Source organism: Hemitrygon akajei, chromosome 32 (assembly GCF_048418815.1).
Source record: "Hemitrygon akajei chromosome 32, sHemAka1.3, whole genome shotgun sequence".
NCBI lineage: Eukaryota > Metazoa > Chordata > Chondrichthyes > Myliobatiformes > Dasyatidae > Hemitrygon > Hemitrygon akajei.
Window position 1 is genome coordinate 5040659 of NC_133155.1, and position 24982 is coordinate 5065640.

At 41.5% G+C, this 24982-nt stretch overlaps 2 protein-coding genes across 3 annotated transcripts in view; one reads left to right on the plus strand and one right to left on the minus strand.

Moving 5' to 3' along the window:
• The first annotated feature begins 876 nt into the window (after nt 1–876).
• Nucleotides 877–17854, plus strand: id3 (inhibitor of DNA binding 3). Of its 2 annotated transcripts, none has more exons than XM_073034279.1 (3): nt 877–1339; nt 1451–1509; nt 16952–17854. In XM_073034279.1, exons 1-2 carry the CDS (start codon nt 1028–1030, stop codon nt 1496–1498), a joined length of 360 nt encoding a protein of 119 aa, XP_072890380.1. In that variant the 5' UTR covers nt 877–1027; the 3' UTR covers nt 1499–1509; nt 16952–17854. The 2 variants fall into 2 exon arrangements, with proteins under 2 accessions (XP_072890380.1, XP_072890379.1); XM_073034278.1 differs by lacking the exon at nt 16952–17854 and adding an exon at nt 2282–3942 and having other exon boundaries at nt 879–1339.
• Nucleotides 17855–19962: 2108 nt separating this feature from the next.
• Nucleotides 19963–24982, minus strand: part of LOC140719565 (uncharacterized) — a 155534-nt gene continuing 150514 nt past the window's right edge. The window contains exon 25 of the mRNA XM_073034275.1: nt 19963–23875. Within this exon, the coding sequence (XP_072890376.1) occupies nt 23787–23875 (89 nt within the window). The 3' untranslated portion in view covers nt 19963–23786. The remainder of the gene's footprint in view (nt 23876–24982) is intronic.

Genomic DNA, 24982 nt, shown 5'->3' on the forward strand with positions numbered 1-24982 from the left:
TCAGGCATGTGAAATATATACATGCAAATTGAAAGCGAATTTTAGGCGCCAGTAATTTTGCAGATTAAAACGGTTTGGAATGATGCAAAAAGACGTTTTTAAAACAACTGTTGCTTTGCACAGCTGTGTCAAACCGCCACTTGTATTAGTCACAACGAGAATTTTTACAGCAAACGGTCTTTGTGAGTTTTTAAGAGTTTTTTTTCAGAAGGAAGTGTAGGACAGGAGCTAACTGCACGGATGGTAGTTGACAGAATTAATGAAGAAAGAGACTCAAGAGATTCTGCATAAAAAATGCACGGGATCCGGATGAATTTTTTTTAAAAAAATCTTGAATAATGAAGACAATGAAACCTAGAAATAACCGGCTACTTTTTAAAAAGTAACAGCCCCGTAACGTCTTGACAAATAAATGCACTCGCAAGTTATGAATCAGTGTTTTTTCTTTTCTCGAGCTGCTGACAATAGCTAGTCTCTTTTCGTAATTGAAATAAAAAACTCTAGAGGGAATATTGCTGACTCTCTAAAAGGCTGTTGAAAATATAAATTGACAATCATCTGCTTTCAAACTGATTATTCACTTCTGCGTTCTGATACTCAAAAAACTGTGAAGGAATTCGCACCGTAAATGCTGGCTTGTTCCACTGCTCCCCCCACTCCACGCAACCCCCAGCCGCCCGGCTCTTGTCTCCCCTTCCACCGGCGGCGCTGCTCATCCGTTCCGAGTTGTCCTATGGGCTGGGCCGTTTCTGAACCATTGTCGCTCATCTTTCCAAAGACAGGTTCTCACTGGGCGCCCAGAGGAGGTGAAGTGACGTCGCCTTTCTGTGCAAATGACGGGGGGTGTGGCTGCAACTAGACTGACATAAATAGAGGAAAGTCCAAAACATAGCGAGCATTGCTGCTTTTATCATTTGCGAGAAGTGCATTTTGCAAGACCGTGCTCCAAAACGAGGATCTTTTAAGAATATAAATATATATTTATAGTCACAAACAATCCTCAAGAGGAACTTTGAGGGAGGAAGAGATGAAAGCTATCAGCCCCATCCGATCAGTGAGAAGCTGTCACGAGGCTGTGTGCTGCTTGTCTGATCAGAGTTTGGCCATCTCACGGGGTAAGAACCCGGTAGAAGACTCCATCACCTTGTTGTACGATATGAACGACTGCTACTGTAAACTGATGGAGCTGGTCCCTAGCATTCCCCAGAACAGGAAAGTCAGCAAAATGGAAATCCTCCAGCACGTTATCGATTATATATTTGACCTACAGATTGCATTAGAAAGCCAGCAAAAGGACCCCGAGAACACGGCATCGAGCAGCTCCCTACTAACGTTGCAGGTAATCCACTCACCTGACTTTTCGGATTATGAAAGCATTTTTTTCGCGCTTTTTTGTTAAAACAAAGTTCCTCTAGCTTCTCTGTTAACATCTCTCCTCTCCCACTTTCAGCGGTCGGAACTGTCTAGTGAAGGAGAGAGTCTGACCTTGTGTCACTGATAAAGGCCACGGTGAGTTACTGTATAAAGGTACAAGTAACATAATTAGCAATTGGATGCAGGAACATGTAGCCAGTACTTTGCTAAGATCACTGGAAACTCAATTTAATTCAAATGTTTACAGTAGTACAATATTAATGTTACATTATAAAGATGTGCAGTGGGCAGATGAATCGAGATATGAATATGGGTATAGTTCGATTTTTGAACTTTAAAAAAATTGCAACATTTTAAAATAACTTATGATTTAAGTCCTAATAACTTTAAATTTTAAAGTCTTGAGAATGAATAAACTCTTGCAAAAATCTTCGGAATGAATAAGTGGGAAATCGAACTCGGCAGAAAGAATTATGTATAGAACTTAGAGGGTTTTTTTTGGGAAAATATTTAGCTGGGACTGTTTAGCAACAGGAAGGGAGTTGTATCCTCCTTGCTGAGCTAGGATGCTGAAGAGCTGCAGATGTGCATCGAGATATTACCCCCACCCACAGGAAGGCGCCACCAAACATTCGTATTGTTGTTGCTCTTTCTGGTCCGGGTAATTGCAGCAACATCTGCGAAGACTTAGGGGCAGTAAACGGTGCCAGTGAGGAAACTGCGTGCCGTGGAGAGAGGTTTATGTGTGTGGGGGTTTAAGCCGTGTTTCTTTCGCGCTCTCTGTCCCCCCTGTGCTGCTGGTTTATCGATCGGGGCTGTGCGGGGGTTCCTGCCTGGTGCCAGTATGTCTGGCCCGGCTCCCGCAATCTCGCTGACTGACACGCCTCTCTCCCATTCATTGCTGCAGGTGTGCGTCCAACTCGCCGCTCTCGAGTGTCCTGCCAGCGAATCAAGCGTCAAGACCTCGCACCCCCTCCCCACCCTTCCCGTTACCACTTCCAGCAATGTCTTCAACATTTCAAGGACAAATCGTGTTTTGTGTTTTTTTAAAAGAACGAGCCCGTACATATCTGGGGAACGCTTTCGATTTGGCACCCAGAGTACTCTATTTAACACCTCGCATTTTATCTTAAGGACCAAAGAATTTTAATGAAGTCAGCTTGATTTCTTGAAAGATATTTTTAGAAATTAATGGAGAAATTATGTGATTCATGATTAATCTTTTGTAAGATGCTGGTTGATTGGAACTTGATGAAAAGCAGCAAATACCAGGACTTAAGTTCAGTCGACAATTTTTTTGAGGGGACCAAACAGAGAGGATTTGGCTGGTCTGGAATTCAATATTAGAATGGCTAGTGTATTGACAATTCCAGATTAATCAGAGCTCTTACAGTGTTCAAGCCTCAAGCTCTGTTTTGCTCAGAACCTTCTGTGGCATAGATAAACGTGCTTTGCTACAGAATTTGTGCCCCAGTACCGTGTAGGGTGCTGTTTCTCATAGCATGGATCACCCTCTTGCAGAATGAGTCGATGTGTTTTGGACTCACTCGTGGGGCTGTTGCCTTCAAAGTTATGGAGTCCTAGAGAAGTACAGCAGGGAAACAGGCCTTTCAGCCCATCTAATCCATGCCAACCACAGCATCCTCCCTGCTAGATTGTCTGTTTTCTGTAGGGACTGTAACTATAATCCAAGCCCCCTCCTCTTCATGTACTCAAGCAAATACCTCAAGTGTTGCGATGGTCTGTGCCACGTCACTTCAGGCAATCCATTCCTGGTATTCACTCCTGAGGTTACTGATGGATAAAGTTCTCTCAGCTCCAATGAGAGGGCTACTACTTCCTGGTGTGTGAGGGGAACATCCTGAGCAGGTTGCATGTGGGAACAGTAACAATACAATAGTGTAGGGGACTATCGCTGGATCTACTAATAAGGACTACTCTTTTACCCTTAAAGTTTAAATAGAGCCACCAATTAAGGCCATAAGGTATAGGAGCAGAATTAGGCCATTTGGCCCTTCAAGTCTCCTGTATTTCATCATGGCTGATCCATTTTCCCTGTCAGCTCCAAGTGCAGTATCGCGATTTTAAGACATGCCCAAATTTCAACATGTGGACCCAAGGATTCTCCAGTTAAGCCTGTAGCACTGTCTGGGAATAGTCGGATCAGGAAGTCTCCTGGTTTCTTAACACTTGTGATGACTACCATTTCACTGTTCAAACTTGTGCATGCAGTACTGCACTGTTCTTAATATTTTTCAAACAAATCCCAAAAAAAACTTGAAACTTTTGAAACATGTCTGTACTGGGAGGAGGAATCTATGTCCATTCTAGTGGAAATGCACAGATCTTGGAGAAGAGCTTCAAGTAGACGCTGCATCATTGATCTGTAGAAGGGGGAGTGAAGTTCCCCAACTTTTGCGAACTCTATACTAGAGTATCTTTTGTATATTTGTGGGGAGAAATTTTCCTGCGAACATGTATTTCTTCTGATGTTTTTAAAAAAACTTTTTATAAAAGTTTATTGACATGTAAATTTTATACATAATAAAAATACATTTATAAATATAATGTCAATTATTGAGTGGAAACTGAGAGGCGTGACTGTGTGAGGAACAACTGACAGTACAGCTTGTCATCTTTCTTGAAGCAACGGGATGGAAATTAATTCTATAATGTGAGAATTGGTGCAAAAGTGGGGAAAACTTATGAAACGGGATTTTTTTCACCTGGAAATTTACAAATAAGTAAAAATTCTCAGATGTTTAGGAATCCAAGATCAAAGTAAATCTGTCAAAAGTACACATGTATATATCACCATGAAGAATATTGAGATTAATTTTCTTGTGGGCATTCACAATACAAGAAACACAATAGAATCAATGAAAAACCACACCCGACAGGATGGACAACCAACTAGTGTGTAAAAGACAAACTGCAAATAGCTGACAAAAAGAAAAATAATAAATAAGCAATGAGTATTGAGAACATGGGATGATTCCTGGAAAGTGAAGCTATGCATTGTGGGAATAGTTTGCCCTCAGGTTTAAGAGCTTGATGGACAATAACTGTTCCTGAACCTGGAGCAACGGAGAACTTCTTTGCAAAGGTGACCTTATACTACTGCATTTTTCTTGATGATTTACTCACCCACCCCATCTAAAATTAACAGCATAGGAGACCCTGTAATATATCAGCTACTTGGGAAACTATAGTAAGACATTCAAACTCTCAAAAGACCCCTTGAAATATTAACACAATTTCAGAAACTCTATAAAATATTAATAGTTCCTCGGCACCCCATAAATAATTAAAACTAGCAACACTGTAAAATATTGTACACTCCCCCACAGCAATCCTATTAAATATTAACTTATCAACTGTATTAACCTACCTACCCAGTAGTTTTATAAAATGTTAATATACTGCCAGAAACTTAACATATTAGCAGACTCCCAGTATCTGGAAAATACTCCCACACCCTTAGTTCATAAAATATTAACACCCTCAAGCCTGTTACATATCCTTCCAGCAACTTGGTTAATATTTTAAAGTTTTGAGTGTGTTAATAATTTACAAACTCAGCCCATACAATACAAAATTCCAGTCACTCCGTAAGACTGAGTTGCAGAGATTACAAGTAACATTACAAGGGGTGCCACAGTCACATGGCAGTAAGGGTGGTGCTACTACAGCTCGGGGTGTCAAAGAGTTCAGAGTTCAATTCGGGTTTGCCTTGTAAGCGGATTTGTACATTTCTTCCAGTGGGTTTCCTCCCACCATCCAAAGCCGAACTGGTTAGTAGGTTAAATTGCCCCGTGATTGGGCTAGGGTTAAATGGGTGGATTGATGGGCAGCTCGGCTCGAAGGGCCAGAAGGTCCTGCTCTGTGCTGTATCTCGGAAGTAAAATAAAAACATGCCAGGAGAATATGAAAGACCACCAATTCCATTAAAAACCCTCAGTAAAGCTGAAGAATATTAACCATAACAAATGACACACAAAATACTTCACTGCTCCAGAACCGGTACATTTCTTGCTATTCCTAAATACTGTATGTTAACACACTCCCAGAGACTCCCACCAACTTACACACTCAAAGTCCATAGAGTATGAACATTACCGGAGGCTCCATAAAATGTTGGGGGAAAAAATTCCATGGGAGTTCATTATAAATTCCCAGTCTAAAAATATTGAAAAAGCCCCAGGGAATCTGTAACAAAATCCCAACAATCCCGTAGGATATTAGAACACTGTCAAAGATGCCGTGAAATCTAAATACATTTCCACTTACTCCTGGCATATTAATGCTCTCCCAGGAAGTCCATAGAATATTAACACAGTCTAAGCGAATCCCCCAGATGCGATATAAACGCACTGCAAGAGACTCCATAAAACACTGAAGTGCTCCAGGGAGCCCATGGAAAATTATCACATACCTATAGGTTGCATAAGATACCAAAGCATTCTCAGTTACTCTGTAATGTTTAGTACTTCCTAAGAAATCTCATAGAATATTAGCAGTCCCAGAGTGCCTGTAATAGTACACCAACAGCAGCTCTCAAAGTGGAAACAATCTCGCAGGAGTCCCAATAAATATTAGCATACTCTCAGATATCTCATAAAATATTCGCACATTCCAGAATGCTGTGAAGTATTACATAAGCCCTAATAAATAGCAGTACATAATACACTCTGTAAAATATTAACTCACTCCCAGCAATTACATAAATACAAACAAACTCACAGGCGTTCTATGAATCCTGCAGATCCTACAATGTATTAACAAACCAAGAAGGTTGCTAATGAGATTGTAACTCATTAACATCCACAGAGGTCCCATCTAATAATATAGCTCACTCTCAAAACCTGTGAAGTATTCAATATAAAAAATCCAATGACTTCATTAAATAAATTTATCCAGCAGGCTAATAAAATATGAACATGCACCTTGTCATTCCATAACTATTAACAAAATCCCAGATGTTCAGTAATATTTTAATTTTCATCCAGAAAGCTTGTAAATTATTAACACAGTTTCAGTGATTCCATAAAGTACAAACACAATTAAATTTTAACACACTCCCAGAGATGTTGTCAAATATTAACATACTCCCGGTAATCCAATCAAATGCCAGCACACTCCCAGTGATTGCATAAAATATAAACATACCACCATGACTCCATAAAAAATTAACACACATCCAGGTATCCCATCAAAATATTTCCAATCTCTCATCAGCTGAGGAAAATACGAACAAATTTGCAGAGATTCTGTCAAACATTAAAGAGCATTCAGAGAGCTTATAAAATATTAACAACTTACCACCCATTCTAAAAAAATATTAATAGAGTTTCAACCATCCCACAAAATATAAATACAGTCCCAACAGCTCTCTAAAAAATTAACAGTATCCAAGGGATTCCATAAAAAATTCCTAGGAGTAGATTAAAAATATTAGTGCACTCCCAGAGATTCCAAGAAATGATAACACTTGTAGCAGCCTCACAAAATATTAGTACTCTTCCAAAGATCCCATAAAATATGAACACATTTCTAGGGGTCCATAAAATATTAGCACATTTCCAGACATCCCATAAAATATTTACACACTCCCAGAGAAGCTGTAAAATATTAATACTGTCCCAGTAATCCCATAAAATATGAATACTTCTACAACTCTTTAAAATATTAACACACTGATAGATACACAATGAAGTATTATCACATTCCTGGCTACAATATTAAATATCAACAAGATTCCAACGCATGGGCAAGGCATTGACAAACTTCCCCAGAGACCATAAACACTTCCAGAATTTCCATGAAACATTTCAAACTTCCCATTGTATGTGATGTCGTGTGAACAAAGTCGCCAGAGAGACACAGTTGGCAGATATGAAAAGTCGTCTTTTTATTTAATATACACACTCACAAATAAGCTGACAGCCTTTTGGAGTTACGAGAGAAAGAGAGTGAGAGAGACCCTTTCGGAGCAAGAAGTCTGCTTGACCCAACAACATGGCATTTTATATGCTGAAGATCAAAGAAAAGTTCAGGACAATTCCATATTTACAATGCTTCCTTTGAACTACATACCACCTTCACAACTCCCTCTTCGCACCCAAGCTATAGACACTCAAATACACACACCAATTACACACTTACATCAGCGTTGTCGGGTCTTCCAATTAACTTGGTTCACGGTTCTCAGTAGCCCATTGTTCAGAGCTCCGTTTTAGATTTAATCCACAGTTCAAATTCACATCTGAAGACTGATAGCTGAAGTCAGTCGCTGAAGTTATTTGCTGTATGTGCTAACCCCCAAAAACACTCTAACCTCATGCAAAAAATTTCACCAAGTTATACTGGACAACAAAGATTTTGCTTCCTGAATATTTTTGGGTGCATCTTACAGATGTTGGGCTGTTGATCATGAAAGTCACCATGAAGCTTCTCTTATAGACACCATTTTTGGAAATTGCCCAGATCTGATATTTCGAATCATAATTCAAGTCGGAATAATTGATGCCAAGATTAAGGAAGGCATTTTGATGGGCCACAAATCAAAGAGGTCATCAATGAGAGGCAATTTGAAGAACCTCTTGTGGAATCAGAGAAAATGGCATGGAAGTCATTCGAGGATGTGGATGAAAATGTTCTTGGCAACTACAGATCATCAAACTACAGGCAGCTGGTTGACAACATGCATCAAGCACACAAAATCATGAAGTGCAACATGTCACTAAAGATTCATTTTCTACATTTCCACTTACTTTTCTTGCCTGCAAATCTTGGCGCTGTCAGTGACGAGCAAGATTAAAGGTTTCACCAGGACATTGCGGTCATGGAGAAACGGTATCAGGGGAATTAGAAACCATCAATGCTGGCTGATTACTGTTGGACACTTAAGCGAGAAGCCTCAGACACTGAGTACAAATGAAAATCATCAACAAAATATTTTTAACTTAATTTAACTATTACAAAGCATCATCACTGCTATGCTCTAACATACACTATATTCAATAAAAGTTATGTTGTTTCTCCAAATCCCTACGTGATACAAATAGTCTGAAATTATATTTGTGTTCAATTTCAAGTGGTGTATCATAAATAAAGAAAATCTTGAGGAGGCAACACTTTGAAAGAAAATTGGTGTCAAATGTTATCAATGGATGCACAAATTACGTAAGTAGTCTCTGAGATGTCACTAAATCAAGGCATACACCAGATACCACTAAATCATCACCACTCGAAAACTTATACAGATGTAGTGTGGAGAGCGTTCTAACTAGCTGCAACATCGTCTGGTATTGGGGGGTGGTGGCTACTGTACAGGATCGAAGTAAGTTGCAGAAAGTTGTAAAATTAGTCAGTTCCATCAAGGGTACAAGCCTCTGTAGTATTCAAGATATCTTCAAGGAGCAGTGCCTTAGAAAGGCTATGTCCATCATTAAGGACCCCCGTCACTCAGGACATGCCCTCTTCACACTTTTACCATCAGGGAGGAGGTACGGAAGCCTGAAGGCACACATTCCACAATCCAGGAACAGCTTCTTCCCCTCTGCCATCTGATTACCAAATGGACATTGAACCCATGAACACTACCTCACTACTTTTTTAATAATTCATTTTCTGTTTTTGCACTACTTACTTTAACTTAACTATTTAACATACTATACATATACTTACTGTCATTCAGTTTTTTCTAAATTTATTATGTATTGCATTGTACTGCTGCCACAAGGTTAGCAAATTTCATGACACATGCCGATGATATTAAACCTGATTCTGATTCTGACCACTCTGGCAGAAGTTCAATCAAATACTTAGATGCTTGCAGTGAATTTGAACTATTAATAAACACCATAAAATACTCCCCATTGAACCCTTGTCACTACCTCACTTTTTTAATATACAGTATTTCTGATTTGTGCACGTTTTTGAATCTATTCAATATATGTATACTGTAATTGATTTATTTATTAATTGTTATTATTTTTTCCTCTTCTATGTTATGTATTGCATTGAACTGCTGCTGCTAAGTTAACAAATTTCACGTCACATGCCGGTGATAATAAACCTGATTCTGAAGTTCCAACAAGATATCGGCACACATCCACAAGCTGATGGTGTATTAGCAAAGTTGCAATGATGGCATGAGCTATTTTAAAACATTCCGAAGATCACATAAAACAAGATTCCCTCTGATCCCATAGCATAAGAACGATTAGACAGCGTACAGAGAGGAGTCAGAGCCGCTGATGGCCAACTCGAGTCTCAATTTAGACAAGACTGAGGAGTTGATTGTGGACTTTAGGAAGGTGCAGGCTGGCCTCTCCTGTCTGCATGTACACAGCTGCTCCGTGGAGAGAGTTCGAAGCACCAGCTTTCTGGGAATGCACATAATGGATGATATCACCTGGTCCCTCAACACCACCTCTTCGGTCAAGAAAGCACCATATGATTTGTAATTTATTTGTGGTAATGTAACTTCATGTTTCATGTGTGAGTTATATGTACTGTGTTGTGCACCTTGGTTCAGAGGAATGTTGTTTTGTTTGGTGGTTATACATGTGTATGGTTGAATGACAATACATTTAAAGTTGAACTTCAAGTCAAGCCAGGTTTACTGATAGTTAACTATATACACGTATACCATCAAACAAGATAATGTTTCTCCTGACCAGGAGCATAACACACAATAACTTAGGAAAATAGGAATTAAATCTATGAATGAATTACACATATACAAACAGAGTAAAGTCGATAAATTAAATATTGGAGGGTACAGTACAACTTATCCGGTGACACTTTGAATGCTGTGCAGCAGAGAGTTCAGAAGCCCAATGGCCTGAGGGAAGAAACTGTTTTCTATCCTGACCGTTCTTGTCTTTACACATCAGATGGTAGAAAGTCAAAGAAGCATACTGGATAGATGGGTGGGATCCTTAATAATACTAAGGGCCCTGCGTACACAACACTCCTGAGAAGTGTCTCTGATGGATAGTAGGGAGACCCCCTATGGTACTCTCGGCCATTCTCCCAGTCCTTTGTAGGGAGCTCTGGCCTGATCTTGTGTCCAGTAAAGAGAAGATCAAACACAAGAGGGGAAAAGAAGACACGCAGCATACCTGCCTTTATTAGTCATGTCAGTTAGTTCATACATCAAGAAGTTACAGTGCAGCTGGATAAACTTCTGCTCACGGCACATCTGGAGCATTGCGTTCAGTGCTTCCTGACTTCCACAGAATCTGCCTGACTGACTGTGGACATTTCCTCTTCATTTGTCATTGATCAGGCATCTGTGCATCAGAACTCAGCAGATCATGTGGCAGGTGCCGATGTCAACAATAATTCTGATCGTTTATCTATTGCGATACCACGCAGAGTAGACCCTCTGAGCCACGCCACCACAGAAATCCCCCCATTTAATCTTAGTCTGATCACAGGACAATATACAATGACCAATTAGCATACCAGTCTTTGGACTGTGAGAGGAAACCGGAGCACCCAGAGGAAACCCACACGATCACGGGGAGAACGTACAAACTCCTTACAGGTAGTGGAGGGGACTGAACACAGGCCGCCTGTACTGTAAAGCATTGTGCTAACTGCTGTGCTACTGTCCCACCACTTTTCACTCCCAGCGATTAACAGAACAATCAGCCGCAGGTATACATTTTGAGTAACCCACACAAATGCTGGAGGAACTCAGCAGGTCTGTCAGCAGCATCTGATAAAGAGTCGACAGTTTGGACTGAGACCCTTCCTCAGGACTTGAACATATTTGCAGCCCAGAGATGTACAAGAGAGCCCAGAGAGGCTCAAGATGTCACCACAGGCGACGTCTCTCAGGTGGTCCGAGAAACTGTTTCTTTCACTTCTTTTCTGTCTCCTTTTTCTTTAACATGCCGTCTGGGACTGCTGGAGCCTTAGATCTACAGTTTGGTGGTGTGTTTTCGGGCCTTTTGACCGATGTGGTGTTTTGTGGTCTCTGAGACGGTTTGGGGGAGGCAAACAGCCTGGAAGCCTGGTTCGCTTGAGGCAGGGCACGAGCCCATGATCAACTCCATTGTTCTGCTGATATCACCGATTAAAGAATCGAGGAAGATTGAAACATCGAGGCGAGAGAGTGATCAGCCTCTTGCTCTTGCTCTTGCTTGCTGTTCCCGAGGGAAGGCCTTTGCATTCGAACGGTCTCTCTCTCTCTCTCTCTCTCTCTCTCTCTCTCCTTGAAGCTATTGAAGGATGGTACCAAAGTTCTGGGTCTGCAGTTTGTGAATTGGACTGTAATTCAACTGGACTCTTCCAATTCTTGTGTGTTTATAATCTGTGTTATCATTCATTCTTTCTTGTTGCCATTTGTGTAATTTGTTTTTTTGTGCGTGGGAAGGGTTGAGGAGTTGAACATATTCCACAGTTTTCTTTGTCTGTGGGAAGACAAGCCTCAGGGTTGTATACTGCATGCATACATTGATATTATTTGTACTTTGAACTTTGAGCCTATCAGTCAACATGGTGAGTGAAAAAACCTTCAGCTCTAAATGAGTGAGAAAAATGGCCAACACCCTTGTCAAAGTCATCAAAAAAAAAACTGCAGATGCTGGAAATCTAAAATAAAACAAAAGGTCCTGAAAATACTCAGCAATCGGGCTGAAAAGAGAAGCAGTAAATGTTTCAGGTCAAAGGCCCTGCTTCAGACATTTTGTCAGTTCTGATCTGGGGTTTTTAATATGAAAATTTCACCGTTGCCAAGTTCTGGGAATATTTTAATTGCAAATTATATTCAAATTCAAGAGGGTTAATAAAAAGTTTTATGTAATATCAGGTATCTGTGATACTCAATTATAAGTTTCAGTATAGCATCATATTTGAGGTCACACATTCAATCAGCCCAATAATAGCAACAGAGAAGTAGCAGAGTAACCTCACAGTTATTCAAGCAAGGACACAATACTCAGACGATGACTCTAAAGTAACCTCAAGCTGCAATAAACTGGCTGCGACGTTCCTTCTAATTTGTAATGACCAGTGTGCACAAAAATCTTGTGTTGTGCAACTTTTTGCCCAGTAACAACAACATGTGCCCACCGAATTTAATATGGAGAGGTATACATTTAGCAGCTAGCAAAGTACTGTCAGTAAGAACTTTGATCTCCTCTGGGTTTGATTGTATTCGCTCTCGTTCATCTGCACTCTCACAAAACATACGCAGCAGGCCTGTAGCGGGTAATGAAGGATTTACTCACTGGCGCTTCTGCACACTGCCCGTATGTGATTTGCTTGCTAAATGACTCTTTAAAAAGTCAAGTTTCCAATTATCACTCCACTTCTACACACTTGCAAATTCTCCAGCAACTTTTACTTTGCAACAATACACACAGGTAACACCAGTTTCTGTATTGTGCATAAATATTTCTCGTAGCTGCACGTTCCTGACCTCATGAGCTTTCGATGTATCAGTTTCTACTGTTTCATTGAGCTGTTCCGCTTTAAATGAACTAGTTCTTTCGCACTTCATACCCTTTGCTTCTTTGGAATTTGACATAGTGAATCAATATTTTCTTCAGTTAAAAACAGTATAAATAAGCCAGTTCTAAAATCTGCTGACAAATCATCATAACCTCCACGTTGTCAACACTGTCTGCATTGGAAACTGGAAAAGGAAATGCGATTGTGGACAATCATGAAATGCACTTGACATTCCAATGAGGTGGAGGGTGACAACCTTTTGTGCACAGTTTAAATTCCTTTGTGTGCTAGTAGGAAAAGATGTGTGAACGCACACCTTACAGAGAACATTGATTGGATGCTATTCTGCCCCAGACTGTGACAGCAAATCAGTTGCAACATAGACACAGCACCCTCTAGTGATGACATACACACACTGCAAAATTTGCTCCAAGTTGGCAATTAAATTATTTGTTTACTTATTGAGATATGACGCAAAATGGGCCCTTCCGGCCCTTTGAGCCACGCTGCCCATCAATCCCCCGATTTAATCCTAGCCCAATCATGAAATAATTCACAATGTCCAATTGACCTACCAGATGGTGCGCCTTTGGACTGTGGGAGGAAACCAGCGCACCCAGAGAAAACCCACGGAATCACGGGGAGATCGTACAAACTCCTTGCAAGCAGTGGCAGGAGTCCACCGACCTCAGATCTCAGTCTGCAGGATAATTATATTGTTCTTCTGCAGTTGCTAACAGAACATGTTTTAGACATTGCTCATGATGGTTCCAAAGGAATCATGAAAGCTGGACAAGTGCTAAAGGAGTATATAGTGCAGTTCCTAGGAACAGGGTGTAAGGGCATACTCTGGAGTTGGGGCATGTAATAAAAGGTTAAATTTCAATAGCAACCAATCTTCAGACCTGAATGTGGATCGTAGATTAAGTTTAAAATGCAGACAGGACAATAGTCCTAGAGTCATAGTGTCATAAAGAAGTACAGCAGAGAAACAGGCCATTCTGCCCATCTCGTCCATGCCAAAACCATTTAAACTGCCTACTCCCATCGACCTGCAGTGGGACTAAAGCCCTCCATATCCCTACCATCCATGTACCTGTCCAAACTTCTCTTAAACGCTGAGATCAGGCTCACATGCACCACTTGTGCTGGCAGCTCATTCTGCACTCTCACGATGCTCTGAGTGAAGAGATTACCCATCATGTACCCCTTAAACTTTTAAATCTTTCACCCTTAACCCATGACTTCTAGCTGTAGTCCCACCCAACTCCAGCTCTTAGCTTCACCCCACCCCCTCCGGTCTCCTATCATTTCAGATTTCCCCCTCCCCCCTTACTTTCAAATCTCTTACTATCTTTTCTTTCAGTTAGTCCTGACAAAGGGTCTTGGCCCGAAACGTCGACAGTGCTTCTTCCTATAGATGCTGCCTGGCCTGCTGCGTTCCACCAGCATTTTGTGTGTGTTGGTTGCTCAGAGGGAAAAACCTGTTTGCATTTATCCTATTGATACCCCTCATAATTTTGTATACCTCTATCAAATCCCCTTTCAATCTTCTAATGTTCTAAATTATACAGAACTCATCTATGTAATCTTTCCTATAACTGAGGTCCTCTAGACCCAGCAACATCCTGGTAAATGCTCTCTGCAATTTTTCCACCTTGTTTACATCTTTCCTGTAGGTAGGTGACCAAAATTGCACACAGTACTCCAGATTAGGCTTCACTAACGTCTTATAACTTCAACATAACATCTCATCTCCTGTACTCAACGATTTATGAAGGCCAATGTGACAAAAGCTTTCTTTACAACCTATCTGCCTGCGATGCCACTTTCTATTAATTATGGACCTGTATTCCCAGATCCCTTTGTTCTACCACACTCCTCAGTGCCCGATTGGTCCTAGCGAAGTGCAAACACCTCGCACTTGTCTGCATTAAATTCCATCTGCCAATTTTCAGCCCATTTTTCCAGCAGATGCAGATCCCTCTGCAAGCCATGATGGCTTCCCTCACTGACCATACACCCCCAATCTTGGCGTCATCTGCAAAATCTGCTGATCCTGTTTACCACATTATCATTGATATAGATGACAAGCAACAAAGGAGCCAGCACCGATCCCTGTGGCACTCCACTTGTCACAGGCCTCTCCAGTCAGAGAGGCAACCCTCCATTACCACTCTCTGGCATCTCCAGCAAAGCCAATGTCTAATCCAATTCAAAGTTCAAAGTAAAGTTTATTATCAGAGTACATATATATGACCACATACAACCCTGAGATTCTTTTTCTGCAGGCATGCTTAGCAAATCGGTAGAACAGTAACCGTAAACTGTAAACATCAGGAACCGATAACTTTCAACAAGCTGTGCAAATGCAGATGTAAATAAATAGCAATAAATAACGAGCATGAAATAACAATATGACAGGCCTTAACTGAGTGTGGTTGTTCCTTTTGTTCAATAGCCTGATGGTTGAGGAGTAGTAACTATTCTCGTATCTACAAGTGTGAGTCCTAAGGCACTTGTACATTCAACAGTGAGAAAAGGCCATGGCCTGGGTGGTGAGGATCTTCGATGATGGATGCACATTTCATGTAGATGTGCTCAGTGGTTGGAAGGGTTTTACCCATGATGTACTGAGTCGATTTTCTGCTCAAAGGCATTGGTGTTCCCATACCAGCCGTAATGCAGCCAGTCAGCACACTTCTATAGAAGTTTGCCAGGTTGTCTACGACATGCTGAATCTCCAATGACTCTTGAGGAACTAGAGGTGCTGTCGTGCTTTCATCACAATAATATTTAGATGATGAGTCCAGGACAGGTCCTCTGAGATAGTGACTTCCAGGAATTTAAAGATATGGACCCTCTCCACCTCTGATCCTTCAATAATTACTGGCTCATGGACCTCTGTTTTCCCCACTCTTGAAGTTTACAATCAGTCCTTAGGATTATTGATATTGAGGGAGAGGTTGTTGTTTTGACACCACTCAGCTGAATTTTCAATCTCCCTCCTGTACGCTGATTCATCACCACCTTTGATACAGCCCACAACAGTGGTGTCATCAGTAAACTTGAACATGGTGTTGGAGCTGTGCTTAGCCACAGAGCTATAGGTATAAAGCAAGTAGAACAGGGGGCTAAGCACACATCCCTGTGGTGCATCTGTGCTGAAGGAGATTGTAGAGGAGATGTTTTTTCCAATCCAGACTGACTGGGGTGTGCAAGTGAGGAAATCCAGGATCTAGGATCCAATTGCACAGGAGGTATTGAGGCCCAAATCTTGGTTTACTGATTAATTTTGAGGGGATGATGGTATTAAACGTTGAGCTGCAATCGATAAAGAGCATCCTGATGTATGCATCGTTGCTGTCCAGAAATTCCAATGAGATGGCGTCCGCTGTAAGCTTGGTGCTTCAGTAGGCAAATTGGAGCGGATCCAAGTTACCATTCAGACAGGGGCTGATGTGCTTCAACACCAGATTCAGGAACAGTGATTGCCCCTCAACTCTCAGGCTTTCAAACAAAACTTCACTCAACTTCACTTGCCCCGTCATTGAAATGGTCCAACAACCTATGGACACACTTTTTGAGGAATCTTCATCTCATATTCTCAATATTTATTGTTTTTTTATTTATTATTATTTCCTTCCTTTTTTATTTGCATACCTTAGTTTGTTGTCTTTTGCACACTGGTTGAACACCCAAGTTGGTGAGGTCTTCCATTGATTCTATTATGGTTATTATTCTATTAAGGATTTATTGAATATGCCCACAAAAAAATAATTAATCTTGGCCAGGCCTAGGGGCAAGCCCACAGTACATCCTCCAAGAGATCACACCCCCCCAGTGGTACTTGGCACCTACCACGGTCCTCATCAAACTAGCTGGCCTCAACCTGGTGCTCCGAGCTTTCATGGCTCCTGCCTGAAGTTTACCTTGTTGCTTGTTGTGTTTAGTTTCTGTTCTCTCTTGTTTGCGGCCCCTCATGGCTCATTATTTTGCCATCCATTAGTAAGAGTATCATTTAGTACTAAATTGTCTCTGCTGCTCTACTTTTGGGTCAAACCTCCTCTACATTTTCTGACAGACCCTGTTTTTTGTTTTGCAGAATGCACAGCAAGAAGTGAGGAAGGATATCAAAGAGCCACCATCCAATGCCGATCGCTTCGGCAAGTTCGCACTTTACACAAGTTTCACAAATCACAAAATCACACCTTGCAGGTCACACACCAGCAGTGTAGCGGATGCTTTCACACAGGAACAGAGAAAACTCACCAGCTGAAGGGAAATCGAGGAAGCAAGAACTTCATTGTTTTTTGAAGGAAAAGTGGGATTGGTGACAGTGACACTTGTTAGTTCCTTATCTATACCATTAGGAAATAATCAATATTTACATGTGCCTGACATCATGCAAGGCAATGCAGAGAAGGTACAGATTTCGAGGAGATTCCAAGGACTCTTTGTCCATCCTAACCTAGCAGGCAATTCATACATTTACAATAAATTACCTGCGGATAGTGAGACAATAATGAACACAAGAAAGTCTGCAGATGCTGGAAATCCAAAGCGATGCACACGAAGTGCTGGAGGAACTCAGTAGATCAGGCAGCATCTCTGCAAAAGAATAAGCAGTCACCGTTTCGGGCCAATGATCTGGCATCTACAGCCACTTGTGGCAACAAACTCCACAGAGATATCACTGCATGTATCTCATGAGGAAAGCAGAGATAGTTGGCCAGCTGTGGCTATCAAGGAAAGGAAAAGAATAATGTTGTTAAGAAGAGTCATAAAACTGAGAATGTTGAACGTTCAAAATGTAGCAAATGGAAGTGCTATGTTTTGTACTTCAAAATATTAAATTAATTCAAGGGAACATACGGGAGTCCGGAATGGTAGTCTAGGCTCACCTTTACTTTAAGCGAATCGTACTTTTATCACGTGATGGCATGATCATGTACGCAATTAACGTATTTATACATTTAACCTGTAATAAATTATTTAAACAAACAAAGATGCTTAATCAGCCAATATGTATACACACAAGATTACTCAAATATTAAATACACAACCAGAAAGGAAAGAGAAAGGAAAGCCAAATTTGAGAATAGTTTAATGGAAATCATACAAATACACTGTGACAGTTTGTATAATTGATGTAAAATGGAAACGATTAGGTAAAGTTTGCATGGCTCCTTTACAGACTGAAACAGGATCCCAAATTACATCGGGATTAAGGAAATGCTAAAGAAATTAAGCAAAGGTTTTTTGTGCCTTTGTGGAAGGAGGATCAGAAAATCTCCCAGAAACAAAATCACCAATCTACAGCAAACGAGGAGCTCAAAGGAATTGACACTAGTTACAAAAAATGCAAGAGAAATTAACCCAGTATCTGATTGCAAACAAGAGAAAATCTGCAGATTCTGGAATGTGCAGTCCTGCCTAAGGGTTTCGGTCCAAAACGTTGTCTGTGGCTTTTTCCATAGATGCTGCCTGGCCTGCTGAGTTCCTCCAGCTTTTTGTATGTGTGTGCAACCCAGTATCAGATCTGTTCTCGAAACTAAGTTTTTATCTGGCTAATCTGAGGTGACCCCAACAACAATGGTGATGTGGGAACCAGGTAACAAAAATTTATTTGAAAGCCATGGCAAACTGGTTACTAATTTTTTTTTTAAATTGGGGGTGATTACTGACTGGCACACATGTTGTCACATATCAGCCCAAGTAGTTGCAATCAATAGCCTATCTATTGTGTACTCTGGCATCTAGCTCTCTGTCTTCGGAATTTTTCAGAATATCTGTGCCAACAGGGATGTTTGAGCAAGAGAAAATCTGCAGATGATGGAAGTCCAAGCAACACACAAAATGCTGGAGGAACTCAGCAGGCCGGGCAGCATCTATGGAAAAGAGTACAGTTGACGCTTCAGGCCGAGATCCTTCAGCAGGACTGGAGATAAAAAGCCGAGGAGTAAATGTAAAAGGTGGGGGAGGGGGAGAGAAACACAAGGTGAAAGGTGAAACCCGAAGGGGGAGGAAGTGAAGAGCTGGGAAGTTGATTGGTGAAAGAGATACAGGGCTGGAGTAGGGGGAATCTGATAAGAGAGGATAGAAGGCATTAAATTATACATTGCTGCAAAGACACCACATTTCACAACATATGCCAGTGATATTAAATCAGTTTCTGATTCTGAAAGTGGTTTGGTAGTGATCATAGGTTCAATGTCCTTTCAGAAATCTGATGGTAGAGGGAAGAAGCTGTTCCTGAATCACCAAGTGTGTGCCTTCAGGCTCCTATACCTCCTTTCTGATGGTAGCAATGAGAAGAGGGCATGTCCTAAGGTGATAGGGGTCCTTAATGATGGATGCCACCTTTTTGAGGCATTGCTCCTTGAAGAAGTCCTGCATGTAGGGGAGGCTGGCTGAGTTTACAACTTTCTGTAGCTTATTTTGATCCTGTGCAGTGGCCCATCCCCATACCAGACAGTGAGGCAGCCAGTTAGAATGCTCTTCGTGGTACTTCTGCAGAAATTTGCAAGCAGTGACATACCAAATCTCCTCAAACTCCTAATGAAATATAGCTGCTGTGGTGCCTTCTTTGTAACTGCATCCATACGTTGGGCCCAGGACAGATCCTCAGAGATGTTGACACCCAGGAACTTGAAATTGCTCACCCTTCTCACTTCTAATCTTTTGATGAGGACTGGTGTGTGTTCCTCTGTCTTACTTTTTCTTAAGTCCTCAATCAATTCTTTGGACTTACTGACATAAAGTGCAAGGTTGTTGCTGTGACAGCAATCAACCAGCTGATATATCTTACTCCTATATGCCTTCTCATCACCATCTGAAAGTCTGCCAGCAATAGTTGTGTCATCAGCAAATCTGTAGATGGTATTTGAGCTGTGCTTAGCCACACAGTCATGGACATTGCTATGCACAGATATTACAACAGATGTGTGTGATATGATGTAAAGCACCTGTTAATCATACTAGACTCTGAAGGAGTCATTCATAGTAAATGTTCATCTTTCCCAGTAATGACAACTGCTTCACAACAGATATGGAGAGCCTTCTGTGGATCTCTCAGAATATTTGACTTAATTCTCCTCAGATGAAGTTCCTGCAAGTTGTCACTGAATGTAGAAACAAAGGCAATCAGCTGAGTAAACTCAGCCACCATTCTCACTTCACACAAACGTGGATGGATGGATATTGTAAACACACTGCAAAATGCAAGCAAGCGTTAAACACCATCAAAATCGAGGCAAGACTCCGCACATCCTTTCTCCAATTCACTGAACTGATGAGAGAGAAGGAACCAAGGAATAAATTCCTCCCCTTTAATTATTGTCCGTAGCCAAATTTTATTTTAAAGTTAGACTAAACAGACAGCTAAATAAAAAAAAAACACTAAATTTACTGCATTGTCCATTTTTACATAGAATTATCATTTATTTGCTTATAAAATTCTGTCATTTACAAAACTCAATAAAAATTAATATTTTTGTCTATTGTATAAAATAGATAGAAGAAGCACTTCTTACGCCTACCATCACAAATCATATGTAGACTGGGGATGTTTAAATAATTTCTGAACTGTAATAAGCCTGAGGCAGAGGCTTGTACATCACGCACTAAACCTTTTACATTCACCCTTTGCTCACTGGCTAGTATCCCACCAGCTCTCAGAGGAGTGCAGTTCCACAGGGACCCACCTTCCACATCACTGTGTCCCACCAGGCTACAGGTCTAGGGGCACTGACTCTCACTGGGCTACAGTTCCGTTGTTTCTGACTCTCACTGGGCTACAGTTCTATGGTCAGTGGTTCTCCCCAGTATCTACTCTTATTTCCAAAGTTAGAAACAAAAAAAAACCCAAACCCATGACCTAGTAAAAAATTCATTGACTAACTCTACTGCCAGTTGTTTGTGTGAAAAGTATCAAATATACCTGGAGTTAGGATTGGGCTCAAATAATTTATTTCTATTTTGATTTAGAGATACAGTGTGGAATAGGCCCTTCTGGCCCTTAGAGCTGCATCGCCCAGCTACCCCTGACAACCCCCCAAATTCACCCTCACCCAATCACAAGACAACTTATGACTAATTAACCTATTAACCGGTACATCTTTGGAGTGTGGGAGGAAACCGGAACACCTGGAGAAAGGCCATGATTTCGAGGGGAGGACGTAGAGACTCCTTACTGATGGCATTGGAATTGAATTCCGAACTCCGACACTCTGAGCTGTAATAGTGTCATGCTAACTGCTACACTATCATGGCAACTCGCTATCTATACGACTATATTATAATACCATTATTATGGTATTATATGACCTCTTTGAAACCTATTAGATGTTGAAAGGCCTTGATAGAGTGGATGTGGAGAGGATATTTCCTGTGGTGGGGGAGTCTAGGACCAGAGGACACAGCCTCAGAATAGAGGGATGTCCATTTAGAACGGAGATGAGGAGGAATTTCTTTAGCCAGAGAGTGGTGAATCTGTGGAATGTGTTGCCACAGGCGGCTGTGGAGGCCAAATCATTGGGTATATTTAAGGCAGAGGTTGACAGGTTCTTGATTAGTCAGGGCATGAAAGGATGTGGGCGAGAAAGCAGGATATTTGAGCTGAGAGGGAAAATGGATCAGCCATGATGAAGTGGCAGAGCAGACTCGATGGGCCAAATGGCCGAATTCTGCTCTTGTATCTTATGGTCTTATTATGGAATAAAGGAATTTGACATAGTTTAAGTATAACAATTTTAATTTGATCACCGTGCTGATATAAATATCTGACCTGCCCACTGGTCATTTACAAATATTCCATGAATGAAACTCTGACTACACCGTGTACAAGTGTTCCAGACATGCAGTGATCATGGTGCTGGAATGACCACTCAACGGTACTAGATTATATTGAAATGGGATTTAATGAATCTAATAATTTTTGGCAACAGCAGTGGAATGTGTTGGTTTCCTCCGGGTGCTCCGCTTTCTTCCCACAGCCCAGAAATGTGCATGTTAGTAGGTTAATTGGTCATGGTAAATTGTCCCGTGATTAGGCTAGGGTTAAATCAGTGACTGCCGGGTGGCGCAGTTCGACGGGCAGGGAGGGCGTATTCTGCGCTATCTCAATAAATAAATGAGCAGATCACAAATGAATACTAACACAGATCCGACTGCCAACTGACTGAAAATTGATCTCAACAAGTAACTAAGGTTCCCTAACTTTATCGCTTCATCATCCCTGAGGCCTGACATGGTCAAACTGTTAGAAAACTCGAAGCAGGTGGTCATGGTAGAAGTGACAGTGTCTTGGGAAGACTGGACTGAGGAGGCGTTTGAGTGTCAAATACCAGGAGCTGGTAGAGCAGGGCCAGGGACAGGGGTGGAGGGCACGATGCCAGCCTGCTGAGGTGGTGTGTAGAGATTTTGCTTGCTGCTCGCTCTACAGAACTGTGGTGAACTACATATACCTGTCTGGACACGCCCCCCCACTGACTGCTCCTGTGGCTCCTCCCACAGACCCCTGTATAAAGGCGATTGGAGGCACTGCTCCTCCCTCAGTCTCCAGGATGTTGTATGGTGGTCTCTTGCTGCTGACTGCTCTCTTCCAGCGAATAAAAGCCCTATATCTCGCCCCACATCTCCGAGAGTTATTGATGGTGCATCAAGAACCTACTCTCTTCTTGGCATTACGGGGGCTACAGAGAAAAGAGCCATCAGGACCATCACAGAGGCTGCCGAGCGAGCCTCCAGATGGCTGTGAACAAAAAGGTTTGACCCGTGGACGCAACTGGGACATGAGCTTGGGACTGATCCAACACTGGTGGGTCACCTAGGTGAGAGAATCTGATGTTAAAAGACCCGAAACACCAGATGACCACAGTTTACATTACTGATGATGAGTCCAACTGGATCTTAGGATGTTTCTCAGCATCATACAGGAAAGAGAACCTGTCACTGTCCTCTACTCTGAATTAGGTATAACTCCATTTCTATGCTATCTGCTGAATTCTGTGTGGTGTCAAGGTAGAAGGAACATGCAATAAATGCTGAACTGGAGGGAATGATTGAATGGCACAATTACTTCTTTCAAAGGGAACCATTCCAAAAATTGTATTGGTGGAAGTTATAAGGATGGACAGTGGTAACAAAGTATCATGCAGGTGTAGTTACATCTGATTCCTGCGATTTTATCTACTATTAAGATAAAACAGCTCCTTAGCCCAACGAGGCGCTACTGCCCAATTACTACCATGTGACCAATGAAACCACTACCCAGTTCTGGTCTTGCACTTTATGGATTGGACCTTCGTTCACTTAGACTCTTTCAGTTTTATTTTATATTCTGTGTTTTTGTGGTGCTGTTTGCATGATTTGTTTGTTTTTTTTTCATGGGGGGAGGTCAATGTTCTTGTTACCGTTTGCACAATTTGCTTTTTGCGTGTGGAGGGGGTTTTGATGTTCTTGCCGTTTGCGCTTTTTTTTGCATGTGGGGAGGTTGATATTTTTCTTTGAATGGCTTCCATGGTTTTCTTTGTTTCATGGCTGTCTGTGGGGAAGACGAATCTCAGGGTTGTATACTGCATACCTACTTTGATAATAATTGAATCTGTACATCTTTGGAATGTGGGAGGAAACTGGAGCACCTGGAGAAACCTCACAACATCACGGAAGAAAGTACAATCACCTTACAGGGAGCAGCAGGATAGAACCCAGGTCACTGGCACCGTGACAACACTGTGCCACTCCATTTTCTAATGGATGACATCTGCTAGTGAATGGGGGTTCATCCTCTTCCTATCCCTCACGTCCCCCTCAACTACCGACCACACTCTTGTGAGGCGCTGCAGGGGTCAGGGAGAGGGTAGCAGAGAGGATGGTTAGAGAGAAAGTTAACTCCTGCATCAGAGGCCGAGTACTTTAGTCTTAGGGAATTGGTTTTGTTACAGCATCTGAATCTCCCATTGTTGAACTGGGTTCTGATCGTCATGTTTACAGATAATTCCAGAGTCCTGGTCATAAGATTTCCCGCCTAAAACAAAGGAGGCAATAAAGAAGTCATTAATGTGACAAATGTGGTTGGCAAAGTTCAAAATAAATTCAATATCAAAGCACATATACTGTATATCACCACGTACAACCCTGATAATCATATCCTAGCAGGCATATTCAATAAAACCATAGTAGAGTAATAACCATAATAGCATCAATCAAAGATGTTCAAACAGTGTGCTGAAGACAACAAACTGTGCAAATACAAAAAGAAAGACATTGTACTAATAAATAAATAAACAATAAATATTGAGAACATGAGGTGAAGAGTTCTTGAATGTGAGTTCATTGGTTGGGCAAGTGAAGTTGAGTGAAGTTATCCCTTTTGGTTCAAGAGCCTGATGGTTGAGGAGTAGTAACTGTTCTTGAATCTGGTGGTGTGAGTCCTGAGGCACCTGTACCTTCTTCCTGAAGGCAGCAGCGAGCGAGAAGGCAGTATGATCTGGGTGGTGGTGGTCCCTGATGATGATACTGCTTCATGTAGATGTGTTCAATGATGGGGAGGCCTTTAACTGTGATTGCCTGGGAAGTATCCACTACTTCTTGTAGGATTTTCAGTTCAAGGGCATTAGTGTTTCCATATCAGGCTGTGATCTAGCCAGTCAACATACTCTCCACCACACATCTATAGATAGAAGTTTGTCAAAGTTTTAGATGTCATGCCGAATCTTCATAAACTCTTAAGACGTAGAGGGGCTGCCGTGCTTTCTTCATAATTGCACTTAGGTGCTGGGCCCAGGACAGGTCCTCTGAAATGATATTACTGAGGAATCTAAAGCTGCTGATCCTCTGATCCTCTGATGAGGACTGGCTCACGGACTGCTGGTTTCCTCCTGAAGTCAATAATCAGCTTCTTGGTCTTGCTGATGTTGAGTGAGAGGTTGTTGTTGTGACACCACTCAGCCAGATTTTCAACCTCCGTCCTATACGCTGATTCATCACCACCTTTGATTCAGCCTACAACAGTGGTGTCATCAACAAACTTGAATATGGCATTGGAGTAATGTTCCTTCTAACTTGTAATGACCAGTGTGCGCAAAAATCTTGTGCTGGGCAATTTTTTGCCCAGTGACAACAACATGTGTGC

Excerpts from the sequence above, each read along its gene's own strand:
- id3 (XM_073034279.1), top strand. The coding sequence starts at position 1,028 with ATGAAAGCTATCAGCCCCATCCGATCAGTGAGAAGCTGTCACGAGGCT. Across the intron at positions 1,340-1,450 it reads GCTCCCTACTAACGTTGCAG|CGGTCGGAACTGTCTAGTGA; the intron begins GTAATCCACTCA and ends TCCCACTTTCAG.